This window comes from Eulemur rufifrons, chromosome 10 (genome assembly GCF_041146395.1).
Source record: "Eulemur rufifrons isolate Redbay chromosome 10, OSU_ERuf_1, whole genome shotgun sequence".
NCBI lineage: Eukaryota > Metazoa > Chordata > Mammalia > Primates > Lemuridae > Eulemur > Eulemur rufifrons.
The window spans coordinates 33,046,947-33,070,013 of NC_090992.1; the positions used below are offsets into that span (position 1 = coordinate 33,046,947).

A 23,067-nucleotide genomic window follows, 5' to 3' on the forward strand; every position below is an offset into this window, starting at 1 on the left:
CATGGCGCCGGGCACAGAGGACACCTCCTCAATGGCAGCCGCTAGGAGGATGACACTCAATACCTCGGTGGCGGAGCTGTCCTGGGGGTACGATGAGCGAGTCCAGCAGCCCACATGGCTCCTCTCGGGGACTCCAGGGGAGAGGAACCCCAGATTCCAGAGCTCGAGAGCCAGCAGATAGCACATTCATGACGCCCGGCACCGTGACACGTGGGTACGTCTCCACCCTCACAGCAGCCCCGTGAGATGGAGGATACTCCCCTTTTCCAGACATGGAAACTGAGGCACAAGGAGCAGTGGTGCCACATGGTCACACAGGAGGACAGGGTCAGAGCCGGGCCTGGAACTCAGGTCTCTCAGCCCCAAAACCTGCCTCTCAGGGTTGCTCCCAGGGGAAAGGAGACAGGTCAAGCCCGAGAGCTGCAGTGACAGCTCCTGGCACTAACCAGGCCGTGGCTGGGCTGCTGAGCTGTTCCCAGCACCTTCCTTGCGATAAGGCAGTGCTCAAGGAGTCAGCCATCAGCAGCATTTCCTGCAGGGCAAACATTCTCAGAGGCCAGGCCCGGGGGCGGGAGGGCAGGAGCCCCTTCCTCCCAGCACAGCCCTGGCCCCACTGTTGTTTTTTCCAATTGAAGAAGAAAAACATTTCCTCCTCCTCCTCCCAGTTCTGCCGGGGCAGGCAGAGCGCGAGACCCACCCCCCCGGGCCAGCCTAGCCACTGACCACCGGGCGCTCCGACAAGGGCCTGCCCCTGCCTGGAAATTTGGGAAACGTTCGACATTTCCCAACTTTCCCAAATTCCAGGCATTTTTATGCCACCTGGATTATGCCCTGCCTCACATTTGCCTTTAACGTACATTTTAAAGCCGTCATTAAGGGCGCTGACCGGGAGCTTTACACCATTGTGGTGCTGGAAAACCAGTCCCACTTGCCAAACCCGAGAGTAACTGCAAAGAGAAAGGAAACGAGCTGTCCCCAAATTCTAGAATGCTGATGCCAACAGCCCTGAGCTTGAGACCTTCTCTCTGTTAAGAAGGGACAATGACAAATGTTACAGAGTCATTAAGGACATGATAACCCCAAACCCAGACCTTTTCCGTGATGAAATCAGAAGACGTGAAGGAAAACAGACAGGGCGGGACTCCACTGAGATCGGGTCCCGATGCTCCAGGGCTGGCTGGCTGATCCCACCCGACCCTGCTCCTTCCTGTCGCCTGTCTCCTCTTATTTCCTCCAAAATCCCTTCTGGGAGAACTCCCCATGGCATCGTGGCAAGGCTGGGAGCTGTGGGTTTGTTCGTTCCTTCATGCATTCATTCTACCCCTAGTCAGCACGTCCCCGCCCAGCCAGCGGTGTACGGCAGCTGCCACCGTGACCCACCTGGCCCAGTGGCCTCCCAGCTAATGGGTAGAGAGGAGAAAGCACAGGATCTGGAGAAAGACCTGGGTTTGAATCCTCAACTTGCTAACGTCCCATCAGTGAAATGGGCCTCAGGACCCAGCCTGGCAGCAAGGACACTGTAGGATCCTGTAGGGCGCTGCTGGGCACAGGACTTGGCCCTTAGTGGACACTGGCTCCGCTAGCCACCACGGGGCTCAGGACAGGAAGTGGGGCCCTGGTCTCCTGTTGCAACCCTCCACCACCCACCTCCAGCTCTAGCATGGGCTTCAGGGGACATTATCCAACGCCACAAGGGGAGAGAAACCAGTGTTTGCCAAGTGCCTGTGATGTGCTTGCTGTTACCTTATGTTGTATTCCCCAATCTCACCGCACCAGGGGCAGGTGTGCTATTATGACTGTCCTTGTTTTACAACTGAGGAAACTTGAGGCTCAGAGAGGATGAGTGCCTTGCCCGAGGCCACACAGCACTCCTCACATCCCTTTTATTTTGGAAAACTTAGATTCCGGAGCCTTACCTGACCCCCAAATGTCCCTAGCCAGAGGCAGCTCCCGAGCCTCACTGGTCAGCTTGGCAGGGAGTTTGTGTCCCCAGTGCCCAGAACCATCCACTGTGTGCTGGTCCGAGATGAGCTGACACAGAGCAGTATCCTCAAGGCTCAGTGGGGGGAGCTGCAGGATGTGGCAAGATGAGCTGGAGACAGGAAGGAAGGAGGGGTGAGAGAGGGAAGGGGTGGGGATAGGGAGGGAGACAGAGAGAGAGAGAGAGAGAGAGAGACAGACAGAAAGTGGACAGGGGAGGGCAAAGAGACTGGGAGAGAAGGAGGGACAGAGAGAGAAACCAGGAGGAGCAAGAAGACACACAGAAGCAGCGGCAGGGTGGGGGAAGGGCAGAGAAGACAAGACGGGCAGGATACATGGGGGCGGGTCGCTGAGGAGGGCTGGGAGGAGGAGCGTTAAGGCAGGCCCCAGGCACCCCTGCTGGGCTCCCCAGTCTGCTGGCAGGGCATGGGCCCTCCCTACCTGGAGATGGAGGCAGGGACATCAGTCCTATTGCACAGTCCCCTGAGCAGCCCTGAGCCTGGGTGGATGCGGCACTGGGAAAGGGGCCTCCAATTTCCTGCAGCTGAACACCCCTTGGCCATCACAGCCCTGGCCAGACCCAGGGACGAGGGGGTGGGAACAAGGCAGGTGGGAAGGCAGGAAGGGGAGGGTGTTGGGGGCAAAGGAAGTGGGGGGCGGCTATAGGCCCAGCCTTTTCTGCCTGCCCCATGGCGCACATGCCCCTTGCCCTTCCTTCCCTGTCAGGTGGGAGCAAGGAAAGTGAGGTGAGACCATTTTCAGCATGCCGGCCACCAGGCACCATGTGGCAGCTGAGGGCCTCATGGGAGACCCCGTTTGAAAGACTTTGGTTTTCAAACACTGTAGCTCTGCTCCTTATGAACTGTGCAGCGTGGGCCAGTCCCTTCCCTTTGCAGCCTCAGTTTCCCCATCTTACAGATGGAGAAACTAACAGTGCCAAACTCAGAGGGTGTCTGTGAGGACAAAGTGGGTCAACACATGGAAAGCGCGGATCACAGTGCCCAGCGCAGGGCAGGCCCTGTCTGAGCACCCGGCTGAGCCAGGTGCTGTGTGTGGTCCTCATCTGGCCTCTGGGACCTTGGGATCCTGGCCACCTGCCTCTGACCCCAGTGCCCGCCTGCTCCTTTTGAGGACGAAGGAGAATTGTGCCCCGTGCCAGCTCGCGTGTGGCTAATCTTCCACTAAGTCTGGGGAGATTTTAGGTTCTTCCATAGTCCAAGGCTAAGGAAAGAACCAGGCGGGCGCAGGAGGGCTGCAGCGCCCAGGGCTGGGTCTCAAGAGGAAGCAACTGTGGGCCTCCCCGTGTCACTGCCCCCAGGACCAAGGCCTTGCTCTGGGTGTCTGCAGAGCAGCCCGGCCTGCACATACCAGAACGACTTCCTCTCTCCCTGTTTTCCTGATTTGTATGTCTGACCCCTGAGCACTGGTCCCACTGTCCCTGCCACTTGTAAACCGCTTTTATGGGACTGGGGCATGAGGTACAGATCATGGGGTCTGGGGGGCCTGGCTGGCCCTGGGGGTGCCTTGGCCAGGGGACGGAGAGTGAGAGACGGTGAGGACAAGATGGGGAGCGCCAGGGAGGCGGAGACCTGGGGGCTCGGAGGGACAGGAGAGAAACAGCGTCGGGAGCCAGAGAGGGAGGGACACAGTGCAGGGGACAGCAAAGCTGAGAAGGGAGAAAGAGAATGGGGGGGGTGGAGACAGAAGGCAACTGGGAGTCAGAGGGAGAGAAGGGGAACCAGAGACTGAGAAAAGGAGAGAAACTCAACCCACGGAGGGGGAGCAGAGACACACAGAGACACAGAGAGGAGAGACACAGGGGAGAAACGGAGAAAAAGAAAACAAGCGGGAGTGAGGCAGGCCAAGCGGCCAAGCGGGAGGAAAGAGACAGAAGAACTGGGGACCGAGGCGGGGGCAGGGCCGTGAGGGAGCCCGGTCCGCGGGCGCCGCGCAGGAGGCGCTGGAGGGCGCGGGGCGGCGAGACCCACCGACAGCGGCGGGCGGCGGGGCGCCGTGCGGGGGGCCGGGGACCCGGGGAGCTCGCGGCCGGGCGGGGCGCGGCGGGGGCGGGGCGCGAGGGCGTGTCCGCCGCGGGGCCGCCCCCGCCCCGCCCCCGGGCTGCGCGGCACTGCCGAGCCCCGCCGGGGCGCCGAGGCTGGGGGCGGCTGGCGCGGGCAGGAAGCGCCTCGCGGCCCGGGCCCGCCCCCGCCTCCTGCGGCCTCCGGGTTCCCGGCTCCGGCTCCCGGCCGCGCCGCGCCCCATGCACTCGCCGCGCCGCGCAGCCCGCGCACGCCCGGATGGCTCGTCGCGCCGCGGGCGGCGCACCCTGTAGCGCCCGGGCCGCCGCGGCCAGCCCCCTGCCGCCGCGCCCGCCATTCCGGACCCCGCCGCTGGTCCCCCCGCGGTGCCCGTTGCCGCTGCTACTGCTGCTGCTGGGGGCGGCGCAGGTCGGCGCCCTGGAGATCCAGCGCCGGTTCCCCTCGCCCACGCCCACCAACAACTTCGCCCTGGACGGCGCGGCGGGGACGGTGTACCTGGCGGCCGTCAACCGCCTGTACCAGCTGTCGGGGGCCAACCTGAGCCTGGAGGCCGAGGCGGCCGTGGGCCCGGTGGCCGACAGCCCTCTGTGTCACGCCCCGCAGCTGCCCCAGGCCTCGTGCGAGCACCCGCGGCGCCTCACGGACAACTACAACAAGATCCTGCAGCTGGACCCCGGCCAGGGCCTGGTGGTCGTGTGCGGCTCCATCTACCAGGGCTTCTGCCAGCTGCGGCGCCGGGGCAACATCTCTGCCGTGGCCGTGCGCTTCCCGCCCGCGGCGCCGCCCGCCGAGCCTGTCACCGTGTTCCCTAGCATGCTGAACGTGGCGGCCAACCACCCGAACGCGTCCACCGTGGGGCTGGTGCTGCCGCCGGCCGCCGGCGCGGGGGGCAGCCGCCTGCTCGTGGGCGCCACGTACACGGGCTACGGCAGCGCCTACTTCCCGCGCAACCGCAGCCTGGAGGACCACCGCTTCGAGAACACGCCTGAGATCGCCATCCGCTCTCTGGATGCGCGCGGCGACCTGGCCAAGCTCTTCACCTTCGACCTCAACCCCTCCGACGACAACATTCTCAAGATCAAGCAGGGCGCCAAGGAGCAGCACAAGCTGGGCTTCGTGCGCGCCTTCCTGCACCCCGCCGCCCCGCCGCCCGGCGCACCGTCCTACGCGTACCTGGCGCTCAACAGCGAGGCGCGCGCGGGCGACAAGGAGAGCCAGGCGCGGAGCCTGCTGGCGCGCATCTGCTTGCCCCGCGGCGCCGGCGGCGACGCCAAGAAGCTCACCGAGTCCTACATCCAGCTGGGCTTGCAGTGCGCGGGCGGCGCGGGCCGAGGCGACCTGTACAGCCGCCTGGTGTCCGTCTTCCCCGCGCGCGAACTCCTCTTTGCGGTCTTCGAGCGGCCCCAGGTGTCTCCCGGAGTTCGCGCGGCTCCAGCCGCGCTCTGCGCCTTCCGCTTCGCAGACGTGCGAGCCGCCATCCGCGCCGCGCGCACCGCCTGCTTCGTGGAGCCGGCACCCGACGTGGTGGCGGTTCTCGACAGCGTGGTGCAGGGCACCGGGCCGGCCTGCGAGCGCAAGCGCAACATCCAGGTACGCTTTGGTGGCGGGGACGCGAGGGACTGGCCCAGGCACCCGCAAAGTGTAGAGTGCAAGTAACCAGGTGGATTGTGAGCTGAAGAGGTCACAGGTGTGAGCGTGAGTGGGCCCAGATGTGCATGTGCAAGGACCCAGGTGTGCACGTGAGGATAAAAGTGTCCCCCAAGGGGTACTACTGGCGCCTGTATAGCCCAGGTGGGCAATTTTCAGGACTCAAGTGAGTGCTGCGTTACAGGTGCGCATACCTAGGTATATTGGGAGGAGTCTAAGTTGCTGCAAGTACCCAGGTGCTAGCTGAAGAGGGCTGAAGGTGGACATACAGCCCAAGTGTGCACGTGTGGGTCGCAGGTGCATGCTGAGTGCGCAGAAGTTCATGCATGCCTCGCAAAGGCTGTGTCTGGGACAGCTGTGTCAGCCTGTCCGAGCTACCATTGCACAGTGGCAGATGTGTGCCTGGGTGTGGCGGGTGTGCAGCGAGGCACACAGGTGTGCAACAGGGTCTTGCAGATGTGGAGGGGGCAGCAGAGCGGAAGCAACGGGGGCGTGTGTACCTGACCTGTGTGCCAGCAAGCGGGGCCTGCAGGAGCACAGGGCGGCCGAGTGCTGCAGCAACACTGGTGCCACAGGGTGGCCTGGGTGTGCAGTTGGAGGTCTGTGGCAGGGGACATAGATATTTGGGAACCGCTAGGTACTCTGGGGAGGCTGCATGGTTGGCAAACAGGTGTGTCCCTGAGACCAACTTTCATTCACTCGTTCAACAAATATTTCCTGAGCACTTAGCATGTACCAGGCATGGGGGATGGGGGATAACAGGAACCCTGTGGAGTACCTGCTAAGTGCATCGCATGTCATGACTCTCAGTCCTCAGAAAAACTCTCCGAGGTAGGCTCTATTCTCATCTGTGTTATACAGATGAAGAAATGGGCACAGAGAGGTTAAGTAACTTGCTCAAGATCACACAGCTGAGAACTGGCAGAGGTGGGCTTTGAATCCAGGCTGTCTGGCCTCAGCATCTGTGTTCTTAGTGCTGAGCCTTTGCTGCTTTCTGGACATGGAGCTCACTGTGGGGAGGGCGGGGTCCAGGAGCCTCTGGCAGCTGAGGTGGGCAGATGCCAGAGAATGGAGGAAGGTGGACAGGGGTGTTGTGGGGCAGGAGAGGGCCAGTGGGGCTCAGGGAGGCCTACGGAGTGGCCAGAAAGGCCTGGGGCCAGGTGTTGGGCAGAGGCAAGAGGACCAGGTTGAGGGGATGAGTGTGTGTGTTGACCTTGGGGGGCATGACACAGGGGTGCAGAGGGGACGTGGGGCAGTTCCCCTCAAGGGAGTCCGCCAGCAAGGGGTCACTTCTCCCGTCGGCCCTGGCAGGTGGGTCTGTTGGTCCCCATTTTTGAGGAATGAGGTTCTGAAGTGACACCCTGGGCTTTTTCCATGCTCTCCATGCTGGCCCTGAGTCTGGGGAGCCCATTTCGACGCCACAACTTGCCATTCCCCTCGGGAGCCTGGTTCTCCCTCAGCCAAATGCCCGACTCGGCCTTCTCCTGGTGACCATGGAGCCTTCCCGGAGGCCCTGCCCATCCTGCTGCGTGGTCCTCAGGCTGCGCAAGACTCTCAGGAGATTAATATTCCCCGTGGGTGTGTCCAACACTGGGGCTTTGAGAAAACCGAGATTCCTTCTCCCAAGGTTGGGCTCCCAGGGCTGCCGGCCACCCTGAAAATAGGTGGCAGTGGGTGAGTGGGGCAGACAGTCCAAGGGAGCAGCCCCGCGCCCCAGGGCCCGGGTCGGGCTGGCCACCCAGGCAGGGCTGGGATGTCCACCATTCCCCTGCCCAGAGCCACAGCCCCCAGCAAGGCTGTGTTTGGCGCGGGGAGTCTCAGGGTTGTAGGAGGTGAGTGGGAGTCGACCTCTGCACCGTGGCCCCTGCTGAATGGAGGGAAGGTCCTGTGGGGCTGGGCTGAGGCCCGGACACCGTGTGGCCTTCCTCGGGCACTTCCAGGCCCTGTGTCGGGGCCCCTGGGTGTCAGCTGATCTGTGCCATGCGTCAGGACAGGCCAGGTTCCCCCTCCCCCTCTGCCAAGAGCCATCCTGGTTCCCACGGTCCCTTGTCCCCAGCTTGGCCTGGTACAGTGACTCACCCTGCTGAAGGGGGCTGGGGCTTCCCTCTCCCTGTGGAAGCAGGGCCTCTCCAGGGACACAGCCCCAGCGGCAGAGTGGCCGACGGCCTCCTCCCCACCCCAAGGCCAGACAGAGTCCCAGCTGAGGCCCCCTCGGTCACCGTCTCTGTGTTCTCCACACCCTGTGTGCTTCCCACCCTGTGTGCTTCCCCATGGCCAGCTGTGGGCACGGGCCAGTTCCGCTTGGCAGTATCTCCCAGGTGAGCCCGAGGCCCTGGGATCTAGGCCTATAGCATGGGCGAGTGTGAGGCAGTGACCTTTATTCCTGCTACAGGCTATTGCCAGCTGCCCAGTTACAGGTTAAAAACTTAGACTTTGCATCAGGCTGCCTGGGTTCAAGTCCTACTGTGTCAGTTCCCAGCTGTGTGCCTTTGGGCAAGTAACTTAACTTCTCTGGGCCTCAGTTTCTTCATCTGTGAAGTGGGGCCAGTAAAAACCAATACTTATGTGAAGGGTTGTTTTAAGGACTAAATGAATTCATCATTGCAAAGCACTGGTACCTGGTGCATAGTCAGGACCAGATAGCTGTCAGCTGTTCTTACTGTTGTTATTACTCTAGGGGCCAGTACCAGCATGGTTCTGGGCGTGGTCCTAGCCAGCAAACAGGGACCCAACCTGGCTTGTTCTGCAGCAGTAAAGACCCCCCCATCTTCTACTCCTAGCCACAGTTGGATCTCTCTGAAGACCAAGGCCTACTGTGCGCCCAGCCCCATGCTGTATGCTGGGGCCTGACGGTCACTCACTTAACTTCTGCTCCTGTTGACTGCAGGTGAGCAGAGGACGGATGTGTGGCCAGGCACGTCTAGCACACGGTGCTGCATGCCGTGAGAGGAGAACCCGGGCAGAGAGGGTCCAGAGGGCACCTCGAGGCATCCCGAGGGAAGTGGGTGTGTGAGCAGAAGGTAGCCGGGTGAAGCCGGCAGGAGAAGAGGAAAGGGCTGGGGGCAGGGGAGCAGCCCCTGCAAAGGCCCGGACGTCGGATGCAGCGAGGTGGGCTAGAGGAAGTGAAGGGTGGTGTGCGTGGCTGGGTGAGTGGAGTAGGACACGCATGAGGGAAGGGCTGGGGGTGCAGGTGGGCTGTACTGAGGCGTCTAGACTTTATCCTGGGGACACGGGAGCCACGAAGGCTTTTAGGCAGAGGAGTGGTACGATCTCAGTGAGCACCTCAGTTTCCTCCTCTGCAGAATGGGAATGCTAATAAATTCTATCTCACAGAGTGGTGTGGGGATTAAATGAGATAATACATGTGAAGCTCTTAGTAGCGTGCTCCGCACACGTGTTTGTAATTACTATAATTATTTTTAATATGATTTGGGGAAGTCCCTAGGTAGCTAGTGAGAAGGAGAGATGGAGGCAGGGAGGGTGGTTGGGAGGCTGGTGCCGCCTTCCAGGAAGCAATTCAGTCACTTGGTCACAAGTACTTCTTGAGCACTTCCTGTGTTGCAAGACGGGGCTGGCCTTGTTCTCTGGGGATGCGCTGAGGGCCTAGAGGGTGGCAGGTGGGTTCTGGACAGATTCAGGCGCTGGGACACAGCCCCAGCGGTAGGGGACCGACAGGAGGGAGGGGCAGAAATCTGCCAGAGTTCGGCCCAGCAACAGGATAGAGGTTGGTGCCCCTGGAGTGAGGAATGAGCTGGGGGTGCCTCTGGAGAGAGCATGAATTTGGTCTGGGGGTACCAGGGGCCTAGAATCCCTTTCTCCCCCAGTCCCATCTTGCCTGCCTTCTCTGGCACTGGGTGGTCTGAGTGGGGCTGCCCATGGAGACAGGACCCTGCCTTTCCCTCTGGTCCCCAAGGCTGCCTGACCTGCTAGCAGGAGGCTCAGCCAGGCCTCTGGAAACCCAGCCTCCTGCTCCTGCTTTGAGGACCCTGGGCCCAGCCAGGAATCCTTCCGGCTGCCCACAGCTGCAGGGTTCAGCCCGGGTGGCCTCTGCCATTCCACTGCACACCTGGCAGGATGTGCCGTCTGCTCTCCCCCTTTAGGACAATGAGGACCCCCCTGCCACCCTCCTCCCAGAATGCTGGGGAGCTGCTGCTGAGGTGTGAGGCCAGAGGCAGAGCTCCTCTGTCCCCCGCCCTGCAGAGCCCCCGCTTTGCCCCCGATTGTGTTCAGCGTATTTGGGGCTGTTAGAAATCGTGAGAGAGAAACTGAGCGAAGGAGCCGGCCTGCATGGCTCGTCACCTGGCTTCCTTTCCTCAGATCACAGCCTCGCAGCCTGTTTGAAGTGCAGGCAAACTGGGAAGCTGTCACGTGCTGTTGATGAGGGAAACTGAGGGACACGGTCACCCAGCAGGGCGCAGGAAGGCTGAGTCTAACTTCCTTCCCCAGATCTTTCGCCTCAACCTTTGAAAGACCGTAATATGTGCATTTTTACATTTTTTTTGAGAGAAGGTCCCAGGCTCGAGAGTGGTGGCGCGATCATAGCTCATTGTAAGGAGCAACTCCTGGGCTCAAGGGGTCCTCTTGCGTCAGCCTCCCAAGTAGCTGGGACTACAGGTGCACATCACCACACCCAGCTAAGTTCTTTCGTATTTTTAGAGACAGGGTCTCACTATGTTGCCCAGGCTGGTCTTGAGCTCTGGCCTTAAGCAGTCGCCCCTCTTCGGCCTTCCAAAGTGCCGGGATTACAAGTATGAGCCACTGCCACCTGGCCAATATTTATATTTTTAAAACAAAAGGAAAAGCGACAGGCAAATGTCAACGCTGCTTTTTCAAGGTATCTTTTTATAGTAAAGGTGGAAAAAAAAGCAGTTTTTAACTGGCATGCGGTGGGTGGGTGCACCTCGTCAAGAAGGCATTTTTTGTACCAATTTAGGGGCTTAGATGCCAGGTGGGGGTGGAGGGAGAGACAGCTTCCAAGAAGGAGTTTACATTTGGGTTTGGGCTGGGGGCTGGGGGCTGGGGGCTGGGAGTGAACTCCCCATGGCCAAGGGTGCCGGTAGAGACACTCAGTGGGCTGTAGGAGGGGTGGTTCCAGCAAGGTTGACCAAGATGACCTTCTAGCCTGAAGAGACAGACGGGGCTTGGGCCAGGAGACAGTTCACAGCCCTCCTAGCCCTGAGACTGTCTCCCAGGGGTAACGCTGAGTCCTGTTCTTTTGACCATGGAGGACCCCCCCGGTCAGGTGCTGTTACTGTCTCCAGTGTACAGATGGGGAAACTGAGTTCTGGGGGCGGACATTACTTGCCCTGAGTCACACAGCTGGCTAGTGGGAGTCAGGATCCGCAGCCGGGCTGTCTGGCCGCAGAGCCCGCACACCGCGTGACGGCCGGTTGGCTGTGAGCTCTCTACCGGCAGTTCTGCAGTTCCCTCTCCGCTGGGCCCTTTGTACAAAACCCCCTTCTGTGATAGCAGCTCAGAGCTGCCGTGACTCAGCCCCGGAATGGGGTGAGGCCGGCGGGGCATCTGCAGAGGCCAGGCCGGAACGTGGGGTCTGGGGCTGGCTGTTACAGCCTCCTGAGGAGGTCGGGGAGGCAGGAAGCACCTGGGTGCCTGCTTCTCTGAGATGTCTGGCCCCTGGAAGGAGCGAGCCCTCTGGCCATTAGGGTGTGCAAACAAGAGATGTGGGCTGAATGGTCAGTTTGAATTATGACTTCACAAATCCCTTTCAAAATTGACAGTGGGAGTCCCGACCCCAGCCTGGGACCGTGCTGGGTACTGGGGCTGAGCAGGCCACCTCCTTCCCTCCAGGGCAGTGCCTCACTGTCCTGCTGTCCCAAGAGGGTGGATGGAAGATCTGTCACTGGCCAGGACATGCTGACGTTTTAGGCCTTCCACGCCCAGGCAGGCCCAGAGCGGTAGGTGAGAGCAGGACCCTGGTGCCAACTCCCCAGATTCAAATCCTGCCCCCACACCTTCCTAGCTGTGGCCTTGGGCGAGTCTCTTAGCTTCTCTGGGCCTCCATTTCCCCATCTGCACAGCGGGTCAGCACAGGCCGGGTGTGGGTCTGCAGCATCGGCTCCCACGAGATCACCCTCTGCAGAGTTTGCTTTGTACACCCGGGGTCCTGTTTCCGTGGAGATTAAGGAACAGGCCCGGCTTCCACGTCCCGATGGCTGCAGTGAGAACAGGAATGGCGTGAACGGGAAAGGGGCAAAGGGCAGGTGTTCCCTTCCCCTCTCTGGGCCTCAGTCGCCCGACCTGAGTTAGGATGTGGGGTGGCCAGGAAGCCCCCACTCTGGCACCAGAACTGCCCCGATTGCATCATTACTATTGTTACTGTTGCTGTTTCTTGAGAACTTACTCTGTGTCAGCCCTTTGCAAAGGCACTTTGCGTACAGTATCTTTTAATACCCCCAGAAAGGGAATGAGATGAGTGTTATTCCTAGTCTACGGAAGGGGAAACGAAGGCCCAAGAGGTTACATGACTTGCCTGAAGTCACGCAGCGGGTAAGGGTTGGAGTGGGCATCTGGCTCCTTGTCACCTCTGCTCCCTGTTTCCCCCAGAAACATTGATTGAAGGGGTACGAGCCAAAGGGGGTGGGAAGGGGTGAATGGGCCCATTTTAAAGGTGGGGTAAACTGAGACCCAGGGAATTTCTGCCCCTGCTGGGGCTGCTGTGGGCAGTGAGAGCTTCTCAGCATGGTCCTGGGCTGCGGTCGGGCCCCCAGCTGTGAGCTCCTGCCCCTGGGCCGGCAGCTGGCTCCACCCTCGCACACCGGAGTCCAGCACCTCCTTGGCAACATCCCTTGCCTGTCTAGGCTCCTGGCAGAGGGTCCTGCTGGAGGATTCTCTAGAGTGTAGGGATGAGTGCGGGTGGAGGGACTCAGCTGTGTCCATGACAGGCCCCAATAAGGACAAGTCAGACCCTGCCCCTACTCTCCAGGAGCCCCGGAATGGTCAGGGAGGAAGTCAGGGCAGCAGACGTGCTACACCTAGTGCTGCACGCTGACAGCCTCGTCAGAGGGAGTCCAGGAAGGCTTCCTGGAGGAGGAGATGTTGGAGCAGAACTTTGATGGGGCTGGGGACGGCATTCTAGGCAAAGGGCACAGCAGGGACACAGGCCTGGAGATGCTGGAATGTGGCTTGGGCAGCTGGCAGAGATGAAACCGAGAGTGTGCTGGGCCTTGCTGCAGGCCAAGGATTTGGACACTGTCCTGTGAGCTGTGAGGAGCCAGCAAGGCTTTTGGGGAGGAGGAGACATCATTGATCTTGTTCCGGAAGGGACCCCGTGGCTGCTGGTCCCAAATTAGTTCTGCCAGGTCCTGGCAGGACCCACAGACAGAGGCTCTCACCCAGAGCCCCCATGGTGGCTGGACCAGGTGACGCCCGAGGCCTCTCCAGCTCTGACAACGGTGTAGGGATTGCCATGGAAACCAGCCGGTCCCCAAGTAGGGACAGGCCCAGAAAGTCTCCCAGCGCCAGACACGTGGACTTGGATCCTGGCTACCCCCAGAGTGCCGCCGTTTTCTTCCTTCCAAAGGCCACGTTTGGGCCAGAGCCGAACCAACAGGCCGCCCAGACAGGCGTCCGGTGGACGGGCCCCTGCACCGCCCACTCTCGGCTGATACTCGATGCCGCCAAGATCTGCCGGGCCAGCGAGGCCTCCCCCCATCGTCCACCGTCCTTTACCCTGAAACTCGATAAATCACGCGCTGGAGGAGGGAGGAAGCTCGCGGCTCCATTACGCGGCCCGGCAAGGCCCCAGCGGGGCGTTAATCATGTAGCACTTTGTGCTCTGATCGGTAAATAATGGGGGGGCAGCGGGCAGAGGCCTTGGCGTGGAGGCCGGCCCAGCAGCAGAGCCAGGCAGGGCTGGGTAGCCACCCCCACGCCCTCTCCAGCCTCTACCACTGTGTTGGAGGGGGTTGAGCCCTCCAGAACTGGCCATCGCCTTCGTGGGCCTCAGTTTCCCCAGCTTGCAACCCAGAGCCTTTTCGGCTCCAGGAGGCTGGTTCCCGGCAGCTGTGTATGGCTGCCCACGGCGCGGGAAGGGAGGCTGTGGTTGAGGCGAGGACGCTGGAGTAGCCTGCCTGTGTTTGAGGCTTGGATCTGGCCATTCTGGCTGTGCGTCCCCAGGCAAGTCACTTCAGTCTCTGTGCCTCCGTTTCCTCTAAAGTAGCGTCGACTCATCGGTGCGGTGGGGCCACGTGAGGCAGGACAGGCAGAGGCCCCGGCGCAGGGTGAATTGTATGTGCCAGTTACCACTGTCTGGTGTTGACACTGTTGTCCTGTTAGGACAAAGCTGTCCCTTCCCATCTGGGCTGGGCCTCTGAGCTGGGATGTAGGCAGCCGAAGAGAGGGGCCCATGTCACCTCCATGTCCCCAGGACGTGGGACCCAGCCCAGAGATGTTTGCCAAGGGCCCCGAGCTGCCCTGTCCTAGCTGTGCCCACAGCGACGGGGGATGACCCTGGGCCCAGCTGAGCGGAGTTCCTGGAGGAGGGCATGGCCTGTTGCCAGGCATGGGGGCCAGACCGAGGCCACACGTCCAGAGGACCAGGGGCTAGGGAGGGGGTGTGAGCAGGACTCTCCTAGTCCCTCCAGGCCCAGGAGGGGACAGCCAAGGTCTCCAGGAGAGGCAGCTGTCCCTCAGCTCCTGGCCCGGGTCCCTTCGGAAGAGGAAGCTGGGACAGAAACGGGTGAGGGTGAGGAGGGACAGGCGTCAGGGCACGCTGCCGCCCCGCCCCCACGGAGCTGGCGGGAGGGCAGGGAAGAGTGCGGGCTGCCCAGCCCACACTGCGCTCCTCTGGGACCGGGGGAGGGGAGCTGGAGATGGGGCCAGGCTGGGCCGGAATGAGAAACAGCTTCAAGAAGGGGGAGCTGGGCGTCTGGGGGCCCGTCCAGCTAACAAAACAATGGCTGCTTGAGTCAGCGGCTGTGGCGGGGCTTCCCAGGCAGCCCGAGCAGAGCGGGCCTTGGCCGGAGCTCCCACCGCTGCGTCCCCAGCGAGGGCGGTGAGTCAGGGCCTCAGATGCTTGACTTCGGGAAACAGTGGAGTGGCTTGTCCCTGTCCTCGGGAGCCCGCACAGCTAGTTGGGAACATCTGTTGAGCACCTACAGTGCTCAGCACTGAAGGCTACTGTGAGCCAAGCCCTTCCCAGCAGCCCTGTTGGGGGGGCCCTTACTGTCCCCATCGTACAGACCAGCAGGCCACGGTGCAGAGGGGAAGGGGCATCCCACAGCGAGGTAAGAGCCGCAAGACTCGGCATGTTGGGAGCCTCGGCTTCCTCGTCTGTGAGATGGAGACGCACAGGAGTGCGGGCGCACAGTAGGTCCTCCATCCCGCCAGGCCTCTGACCGCAGCCTGGGGCTGCCCCTCCCGCTGTGCCTGTGGCAGGTGGGCTGGCGTCTCGTGCCCCGTGTGGTGTCCCCAGGGCAGCCTGGCTGGCTGGTGCACACAGCCCTTCCAGATGGTGCCCAGCTCTCCTGGATGACCTCAAAGTCCTGGGGCTGGGTGACCCACCTCCTCCAGAGGGGTCAGGGAAACTGAGGCAGTCCTTCCTGTCTTTCTGGAAGGGTCTGCTAGAGCTGCCGGCCTTTGCCATTTCTGTTCTTCCTGCCTGGTCCAGGCAGCCTGGGGCCAGGCGGGGAATTGCTGCCCTGTGTGTTCTGAGGAAGCCTCTGCCCCTCCCGTGCCTTTGTTTCCCCAAAGCGCTCCTCCGTGCTGCTTTTCCTCTGTGGCTCAGGGCCAGGCCTCCTGACTGCTGTTCTTTGGCCGGTGTGGCCATCCCGTCCCACCCTGACCCCTCCAGGAAGCATCTTGGTCAGCCCCTGGGAGGTGCTGGTATTTCCTTTCTCAGCGGCAGGCGGTTTCCTCCCTGGCATGGGGGGCTGTTGCCAGAGGCCACCCAGAACCAAGGCCACGCTACCCTCTCCCAGGGCTGGCACACAGTGGGCCCATGGCTCTTTCCATGCCTCGGTTTACCCTCAGTGGAGGCGTCAGCTGGGTGGAGCCGTGGTGTTCCAAGGCGTGGCATGTGCTGAAGTGAGAGGAAGGAGCTGAGGTTTGGGAGCCACAGGTGTGGCTGCACATCAAGCCTGGCCATGGCCATGTGCCAGCTTTGGCCATTTGACCTTGAGAATCCTTTCCCCTTTGAGTCCCAGAGGGGCTGAGGCAGAAGGGGGAGAGTGTTGAAGGGTAAACAGGTGGAGGGAGTGACTGGACTTTGCAGGAAATGACAGTCCAGCATGGTTTAGTGGCCGTTTTTCCTAGGCCTGCCCTTCAAGGCCTCCCACAGTCTGTGCCTGTCAGACCCCCTTAGGTTCCCTGCCCGGTCCCTGCTGTCCCTCTCCCTGTCTGTAGGGCCTTCTCCTGGCCTGGTGGAGGCAAGGCTTGCCCTCGTTCTGGTCCAGGTCCTGAGACTGGACACAGGACTGGGCTTCAGGGGCAGCTGCTGAGCAAATGCCAGGTCGCTCCACTCAGGCGAGCCCAGGAGACACTGGCTCCACCTGGGCTGTCCAAGCTGAGGGAGGAGTTGGCTGTGACAGGGGCTTGAGAGAGGCCACAGAGGTCAGGGCCTGTTGGAGCAGGGCCTTGAGAGCCCAGGGGCAAAATTTGGGTTTACAGTGAGCACTAGGGAACCATCGAAGACTGTTGAGCTGCAGAGGGGAGATGACCTGCTTTACAGGGGTTTTTTTGTTGTTTTGCGGTTGGTTTTTTTTGTTTTTTGTTTTTTGTTTTTTTTTTTTTTGAGACACAGCCTTGCTCTGTCACCTGGGCTAGAGTGCTGTGGTGTCAGCCTAGCTCACAGCAACCTCAAACTCCGGGACTCAAGCAATCCTCCTGCTTCAGCCTCCTGAGTAGCTGGGACTACAGGAACACATCAATCACCACGCCTGGCTCATTTTTTCTATTTTTAGTAGAAACTGGGTCTCCTCTGGCTCAGGCTGATCTCGAACTCCTGAGCTCAAGCGATTCTCCCACCTCGGCCTCCCAGAGTGCTAGGATTATAGGCGTGAGCCACCGCGCCCGCGCCCGCGCCCAGCCTTTACAGGCTTTATAAAAAATAAACTTTTACCTTTGGAATAGTTGTTGTAGATTTACAAAAAGTTATAAAAAATAGTACAGACGCTTCGGGTATACCTTTCCCGGGTTTCTCCTTTGTTTCTGTCTTACCGTGGCCGTGGTACATTTGTCAAAGCTAAGAAACCACCACTGGTTCTTTACCCGGCAAATGTCCTCTGTCTTTTTCAGGATGCCATGTTGCATGTACGCGTTGCAGTTTTAAAAGTTCCCTTTAGCTGCTTTGGAGGGTCCATGGGAGGGGACCTATCTTGAGGAGGCCTTGGGGGCTCCAGACAGGCCAGGCCCCGGCCAGAGTGTGGTGAGCTGTAGCCACCCTGCGGTCTTAATACCCAAAAGCAATTGTGTGCTTCCAGCTCCCTGGCAAGGAAACCTGACTTTGCCAGGATCATGAACAATCAGAAACTTCAGGCAGAAAGGTGCCCTCACTTCTCGAGTACAAAGCCCCAGCAGCCGGTGTGGTAGTTGTGTAGTCTATACCTGGGACGGAACCACTGGATTCTGCAACCTCCCAAAGTGCCCACCCTTACTGCCGCATCCTGTTCAGAGTGCCACCTGGGGTGGGACTGAGGCTTTGTGGGGTCTGCGGGCAGGATGTGAGGCCCGAGACTCTGGGCTCTTGAAGCTCTCCCTCCACCTGGCTTCCTGGGGAGAGAAAATCAACACAATTACAGTTGGTAGTAAAATCAATATGTCAGAGTTTTAATGGGAGAGTGGGCAGAGCTGAGCTTTGGCCCCAGGAGGCAGTCAGCTGGAGAGGGAGGGGGCCTCCCACTCTCAGAAAAGAGCTGAAACCAGCGGCCATTGTTCATCCCATTTTAGAGAGGGATAAACCGATGTTCTTAGAGGAACCAAAACTAGCAGCCAGATGTTTCCTGGGCCTGAACACCCACCTCCCCTGTGTTGCCAAACATGCAGTAGGCACACACATGACCATATTTTCCTCTCAGTTCTCCAGCACTCAGCATGGCCCTGTTGCTCTCAGTTACTCGGCTTGCAAAGCAAGCAGCTTACTACTTTAGTGAAAAAGCTCACGCTTTAGTGAAAATTAGTTCCCTTTGTTTAGGTCAACACTCACTCCAGAGCGGTCTCCACCCTGGAGAGGCTCACGCATACGCTGCCATGATAAATGCAGAAGCGGTGGCCAGCACAGTACCATCAAGGGGAGAGGGGGACTTTCTCAAGCCACATCTTGAAAGCTATCTAAAACTTGCTGTCTAGGCACTCTTGGAAAGGGAACAGTGTGGGACTGAAGTGCCCAGGGAAGTAGCAGTGGCTCAGAGGGGTGGAACGGTCATTGGCTGGTGAGGGAACGGCATTTACAAAGGTGCCGGAGCCCTGGCAGGAACGTGTGGCGCGGTTGAGGACCTGCGGAGATGGATGTGGCAGGAGCAGCGGGCGGGGTGGAGGGAAGCACCCAGGTTGGAGGCCTGCGCGTTGGCAGGAGCTGGAGCACAAAGGGCTCGAAGGCCAGGCGGGGCAGCTGGTGCGGGGTTTTTGTCCGGGACGGGCTGCCCAGCCTTGCGCTGGAGTTAGCTGGGCTTGTGGACTGGAGGGGGCTGCTGGGGAAGTCCAGCCCTCCCCGCCCTCGGGGAAATTTGAGTTTTGAAAGCCCTAGGCCAAGTGAGACTTGGAGGAGGGCAGTGTGATGGGGTCGGGGTGGTATTTTGGGCCCGTGGAGCTAACTGCCCCTGGAGACCAAGTTCGGCTCAGGCCACGCTCAGGACGGCTGCCGATCCCGGGCCCCTCCCCCTCCCCCAAAGGGGCACGTTTCCCCAGCCAGGCGTCCGTTCTGAGCCACTCCGCAGCCTTGTGATCTCCCCTGGCAGTCGGAGAGTCAGCTTCCCCATCAGGGTACAGATCATCTGGAGCAGCTGACGGCGTACTTCTCCTTTAAAAATTTTTTTTTTATTTTATTTTTAGGATCAGAAAAAAAAAGTTGGGGAAAGGCTTTTTAGAAAATTCCTTCGGTGCAGAATTAATGGCTTGTGAACATCAGGGCGGGTGGCGAGGGGGCTGCCGGGTTCCCAGCATGCTCCCGCCTCCCCCAGCCGCCCTGGCCTGTGGATCACCCCAGTTGGGCGCCTGCTCCAGCTCTTCCCAGGACCCCCCACCCTGGCTGGCCCGGGCCCCTCATCACATGGCCCAGGGCAGAAAACCCCAAAGTTGTCATCTAGGGCCTCCCAGTCTCCCCTCCCAGGGCTTACGTCCCCTGGGGGAGGGTTCACAATTTTAATTTTAAAACAACTTCTTAGTGATGCGAGTTATCCATATTCAGTGGACGGAAAGTTATATAACCCCTAGGAAAAGTCCCTCCCAGCTGTGCGGAACCCACCGCACCTCCCTGCAGCTGCAGGGTTGCCGAGGGCAGCTAGGCCTGGGAGCAGCAGCTGGAGCGGGGAGGTCAGCAGCAGCTTTTCAGGGCTGTCCCCAACTCAGACACAGGATGGAATCTTGCAGGTTAGGGGTGAAGCTTAGGGACATTAAGGGGTCACTTATGTGACAGTCTGGGGGGCGGGGCTCCAGGCAGAGGGCAGGGCCCAGCTTGTGATGCTCAGAGCCCAGAAGGGAGGCCCATGTGGCTGCGGCGGAGGAGGGAGGGTGTGGGATGGGGCAGAGGGCTGTGCCCGGCCAGAGGGGAGAATTTAGGGTTCAGAATTTACACAGTGGCCTCGCTCGGAGGGCTGCAAGCGGGGAAGACCTGCTTTGCGCGTTTGAAGGGCTCTTTTGGCAGCTGTGTTTGGGGATGGGAAATGTTGGGGACAAGAGTGGACCCAGATCACAAGGGGGCCTGGGGGAGCCATGCAAGTGAGAGGATGGCCGCCTTGAGGCATTTTGTTTTGTAATAATAATATCGGCAACAATCATGTGGGAAACACAATAGCATCAGTTAACACTTCCGGCACTTACCATGGGCCATGCACTGTGCAAATACTTTACCACAAATTCTCTCATCCCAGTGACTCGGAAGGCCGAGGTGGGAGAATTGCTTGAGGCCAAGAGTCTGAGACTAGCCTGGGCAACATAGTGAGACCCTATCTTTACAAAAAATAAAAAAATATTAGTGGGGTGTGGGGGTACGCACCTGTAGTCCTACTTACTTGGGAGGCTGAGATGGAAGGATCTCTTGAGCCCAGGAATTTGAGGCTTCAGTGAGCAATGATGGGGCCACTGCACTTCAGCCTGGGCAACAGAGCAAGACCCCGTATCTAAAAAAACGAAACAAAACAAAAATGAATGATCGCATCCCAGCCCCTAAGAGGGTAAGTACCATAGATGTACTCATTTTATAGTTACGTAAGTGCCTTGCCCAGGTCACCCACAGTCATCCCCGGGAAAATAATTCACTCATGGGTTTTGGTCCAGGGTGCTCCCAGCCCCACCCCGGCTCAGGGCTTGGCCCCCCCAGGGACTTGCTGGGAAACAGCCTCAGCCAAGAAGCCCACTGGGCCTCAACTGTGTTTATTTGTCCAAGGACAGAAGGGTCCATTATTGTTTTCTTTTGAAAAGTAGCTGAGCATGTGTGCAAAAACCAGGCGGGCATGGCAGTAGTTAAGACTTGCAAGGGCACAGATAAGGAATTTAAAAAGAAAAATCTCTCTGATGCTTCGCCCTAAAGATGGTTCTGATACTACATTCTGGTGACTTCCCTGAGTTTCTGCTCGGAGCCTCTGATGTGCAGGTGCAGTGCTGGTGTCAAGGCCTCGCAGCTGGCAGTCTTCCCCCCCGAGCCTCAGTTTCCCCATCTGCGAGATGGGATCTGACAGGGCTGCCAGGATTCCAGGAGTCGGTGCACGGGCCTGGCACAGTGTCAGTTCCCGGTGAACATGGCCTGTTACTATGCTTACTGTCATGACAATTACTCTATGTACCAGTTTTACCAAAATGGCCTTATGACATCCTGCTAGTTTCTCGTAATCGATACAGACTTACAGTGTCAGTAAGAAGTGGGGGCTGCTCTCCTGGGCTCTGAGCCATAACATACATGCTCGAGCCCACGGACACGGTGCCATGTCCCCTGCTCACTCTCCTACACACCCTTGTGCCTGCGCTTTGTGGATTTGCACACACACCATCTCGGGCACTTCCTGGCCTGTTTTATATTTTTGTGCAAATTGCATAAGGAAATTTTAATGTACCAACAAGACCCAGGGAAAGGCAGGGAAGGCTAGAGCAAGTCCAGGGAATAGCCAGGGCCTGGGGTCTCCTCCCACAGCTGTCCAGCTCTTGTGAGCTCGGGCTGGAGGGGCGTGGCTGTACTGGGCCAGCGTGGACACAGGACTGTGCATCCGGGCACACCCAGCCTCGGTTTGACCCCTGTAATGTGGGCCCATGAGGGATGGGTGCTTGGGGAAGGAAGGAGGGCCTCAGTTTAGGAGTCCCCCATCCTGGAGTATGGGAGCTTCAGGGGCTGGGGGTGGGGGTGGTCCTCAGGTCAGGGCGGGACACCTGGCAGGAGGAGAGCCCATGGGTGCCGTGGAGACACAGGGGCAGCCAGGGCTGTAGGAAAACAGCCCAGGCAAGAGGGACGCCTCTTGGGTGTCAGCAGGTAAGTTGAAGCAGGTGACGGCCTCAAGTGATCTGTGTGACTCCTCTGTGACCGGCCAGGAGGTCAGCTCCAAGGGCGTGGGGTGTAGACCTTACCCTCTCCGACCTCTGTGTCTCTTAAAAGTCAACCTTTGCCTTGTTCCCTCGCCAGCTGTTCTTGCCTCCCTCACGCAATTCCTGCTGCTTCCCGTGTACCTTAAACGTCATCTCTTCTGGACTGTTCTATGACTAACACCAACCGAGGTCAAGGCCAGGCCTGGGGTTGGGGACAGGGTCCCAGTTGTGTCTGGGCCTCTGCCAGAGCTGGGGGTGTAAAATAGGAACAAGCTTTGAACGCTCTGAAGCCGAGGTCTGAGATACCAGCCGGCTGTGCGGACAGTGGGCTGAAGAAGGTTCCAGAGCCGAGGTCTGATGCGCTGTTCCTCTTCTAGCTGCAGCCGGAGCAGCTGGACTGTGGCGCTGCCCACCTGCAGCACCCGCTGTCCATCCTGCAGCCCCTGAAGGCCACGCCCGTGTTCCGCGCCCCAGGCCTCAGCTCCGTGGCCGTGGCTGTGGCCAACAACTACACGGCGGTCTTCCTGGGCACCGTCAACGGGAGGCTCCTCAAGGTAGGGTGGGCTGGGGGCGCCGAGGGGCCCCGGCCGGCCAGTCTGCACACGTGGCCTCTGCAGGTCCCTGGGATCTGCCGTCTCCTGTCGGCCCAGCACCCTGGTCGACAGAGCATTTTCTAGTCTGTTTTTCCCCAATTGCTCATAACGCTGAGCGGCCTGTTGTGCAGAAACCGGGGAGTCCGGGGCTCAGAGAGGGCCCTTCTTTGAGGGTCTCAAGGACTGGGGCTTTGAAGCCAGACGGATCTGAGTTCGAGTGTCTGGGCTTTGCCACTTGCTGGCGTTTTGACCTTGGACAACGCACATTCTCTCTCTGGGCCTCAGTTTCCCCATCTGTTAAGGGCTGTGAGCCGTTGTGCGGCTTGACGGAGTACGGGTCACCACCGGGCAAGCAGGGGCTCTCGCTCATACCTCCTCCCAACCCTGCCGGCCACCCCGCCCCCAGGTGACTGGTTTCTGGAGTGCGTAATATGCCGCTGGCCTGCGATCCCCGAAGCTGGGAAGGGATGCACAGGATCCGGGTTCCCTACTCTGGTGCAGGGTGGACACGGTGGGACCTGGGCTGGGCCCCCAGTGAAGCCCTGGACCTGCCCCCAACCTCCCCTCCTCTCACACCCTCCTTGCTGGGAAGTCAGCTGCGGCTCCGTGCTCCAGGCCAGCCTATCAGCTCAGGTCCGATAATCCAGTTCCCCTCGGCTGCCTGGCCAGGCACCACGGGCCGGCTGGGGGTGGGGAGCGGGGTCCCGGCCGGCCCGGCCCCGGGACCCCACGGCAGCAGTGGGCACAGCAGGGAGGTGGGGCTCAGGGTTCAGGGTCCCCAGATGGAGGAGGCAGTGGTCAGTGGGGCTCGTGTTTTGGGACCAGATACTTAAATTGGCCTCTAGCCATGTGACCCAGCGGCAGTTGCTTCTGTCCTCTGAGCCCTGTCTGTCCTGGGGAAGATGAGCTGGGCCTTCTGGGACTTTCCAGGGTCCCCCCACCCCCACCCATGAAGCCACAGTCGGCAGGTGCCCCGTGTCTCTCCGGTGCCTCGAAGGGCACATCGCGGGCATCGTCTCATTTAATTCTCAAACCCCTTCGAGGGAGGCAGGGCGTGATCCCCAGGTCACCGATGGGGACATGAGGCTCTGAGAGGGGAAATGACTGCCCCAAAGTCACACAGC

The 23,067-nt window shown here is 60.0% G+C and overlaps 1 protein-coding gene across 1 annotated transcript in view; it reads left to right on the forward strand.

The window, feature by feature from the left end:
• The first annotated feature begins 4,277 nt into the window (after positions 1-4,277).
• The window catches only part of PLXND1 (plexin D1), a 51,030-nt gene continuing 32,240 nt past the window's right edge, over positions 4,278-23,067 (forward strand). The window contains exons 1-2 of the mRNA XM_069483950.1: positions 4,278-5,609; positions 21,728-21,904. Of these exons, the coding sequence (XP_069340051.1) occupies positions 4,278-5,609; positions 21,728-21,904 (1,509 nt within the window). The remainder of the gene's footprint in view (positions 5,610-21,727; positions 21,905-23,067) is intronic.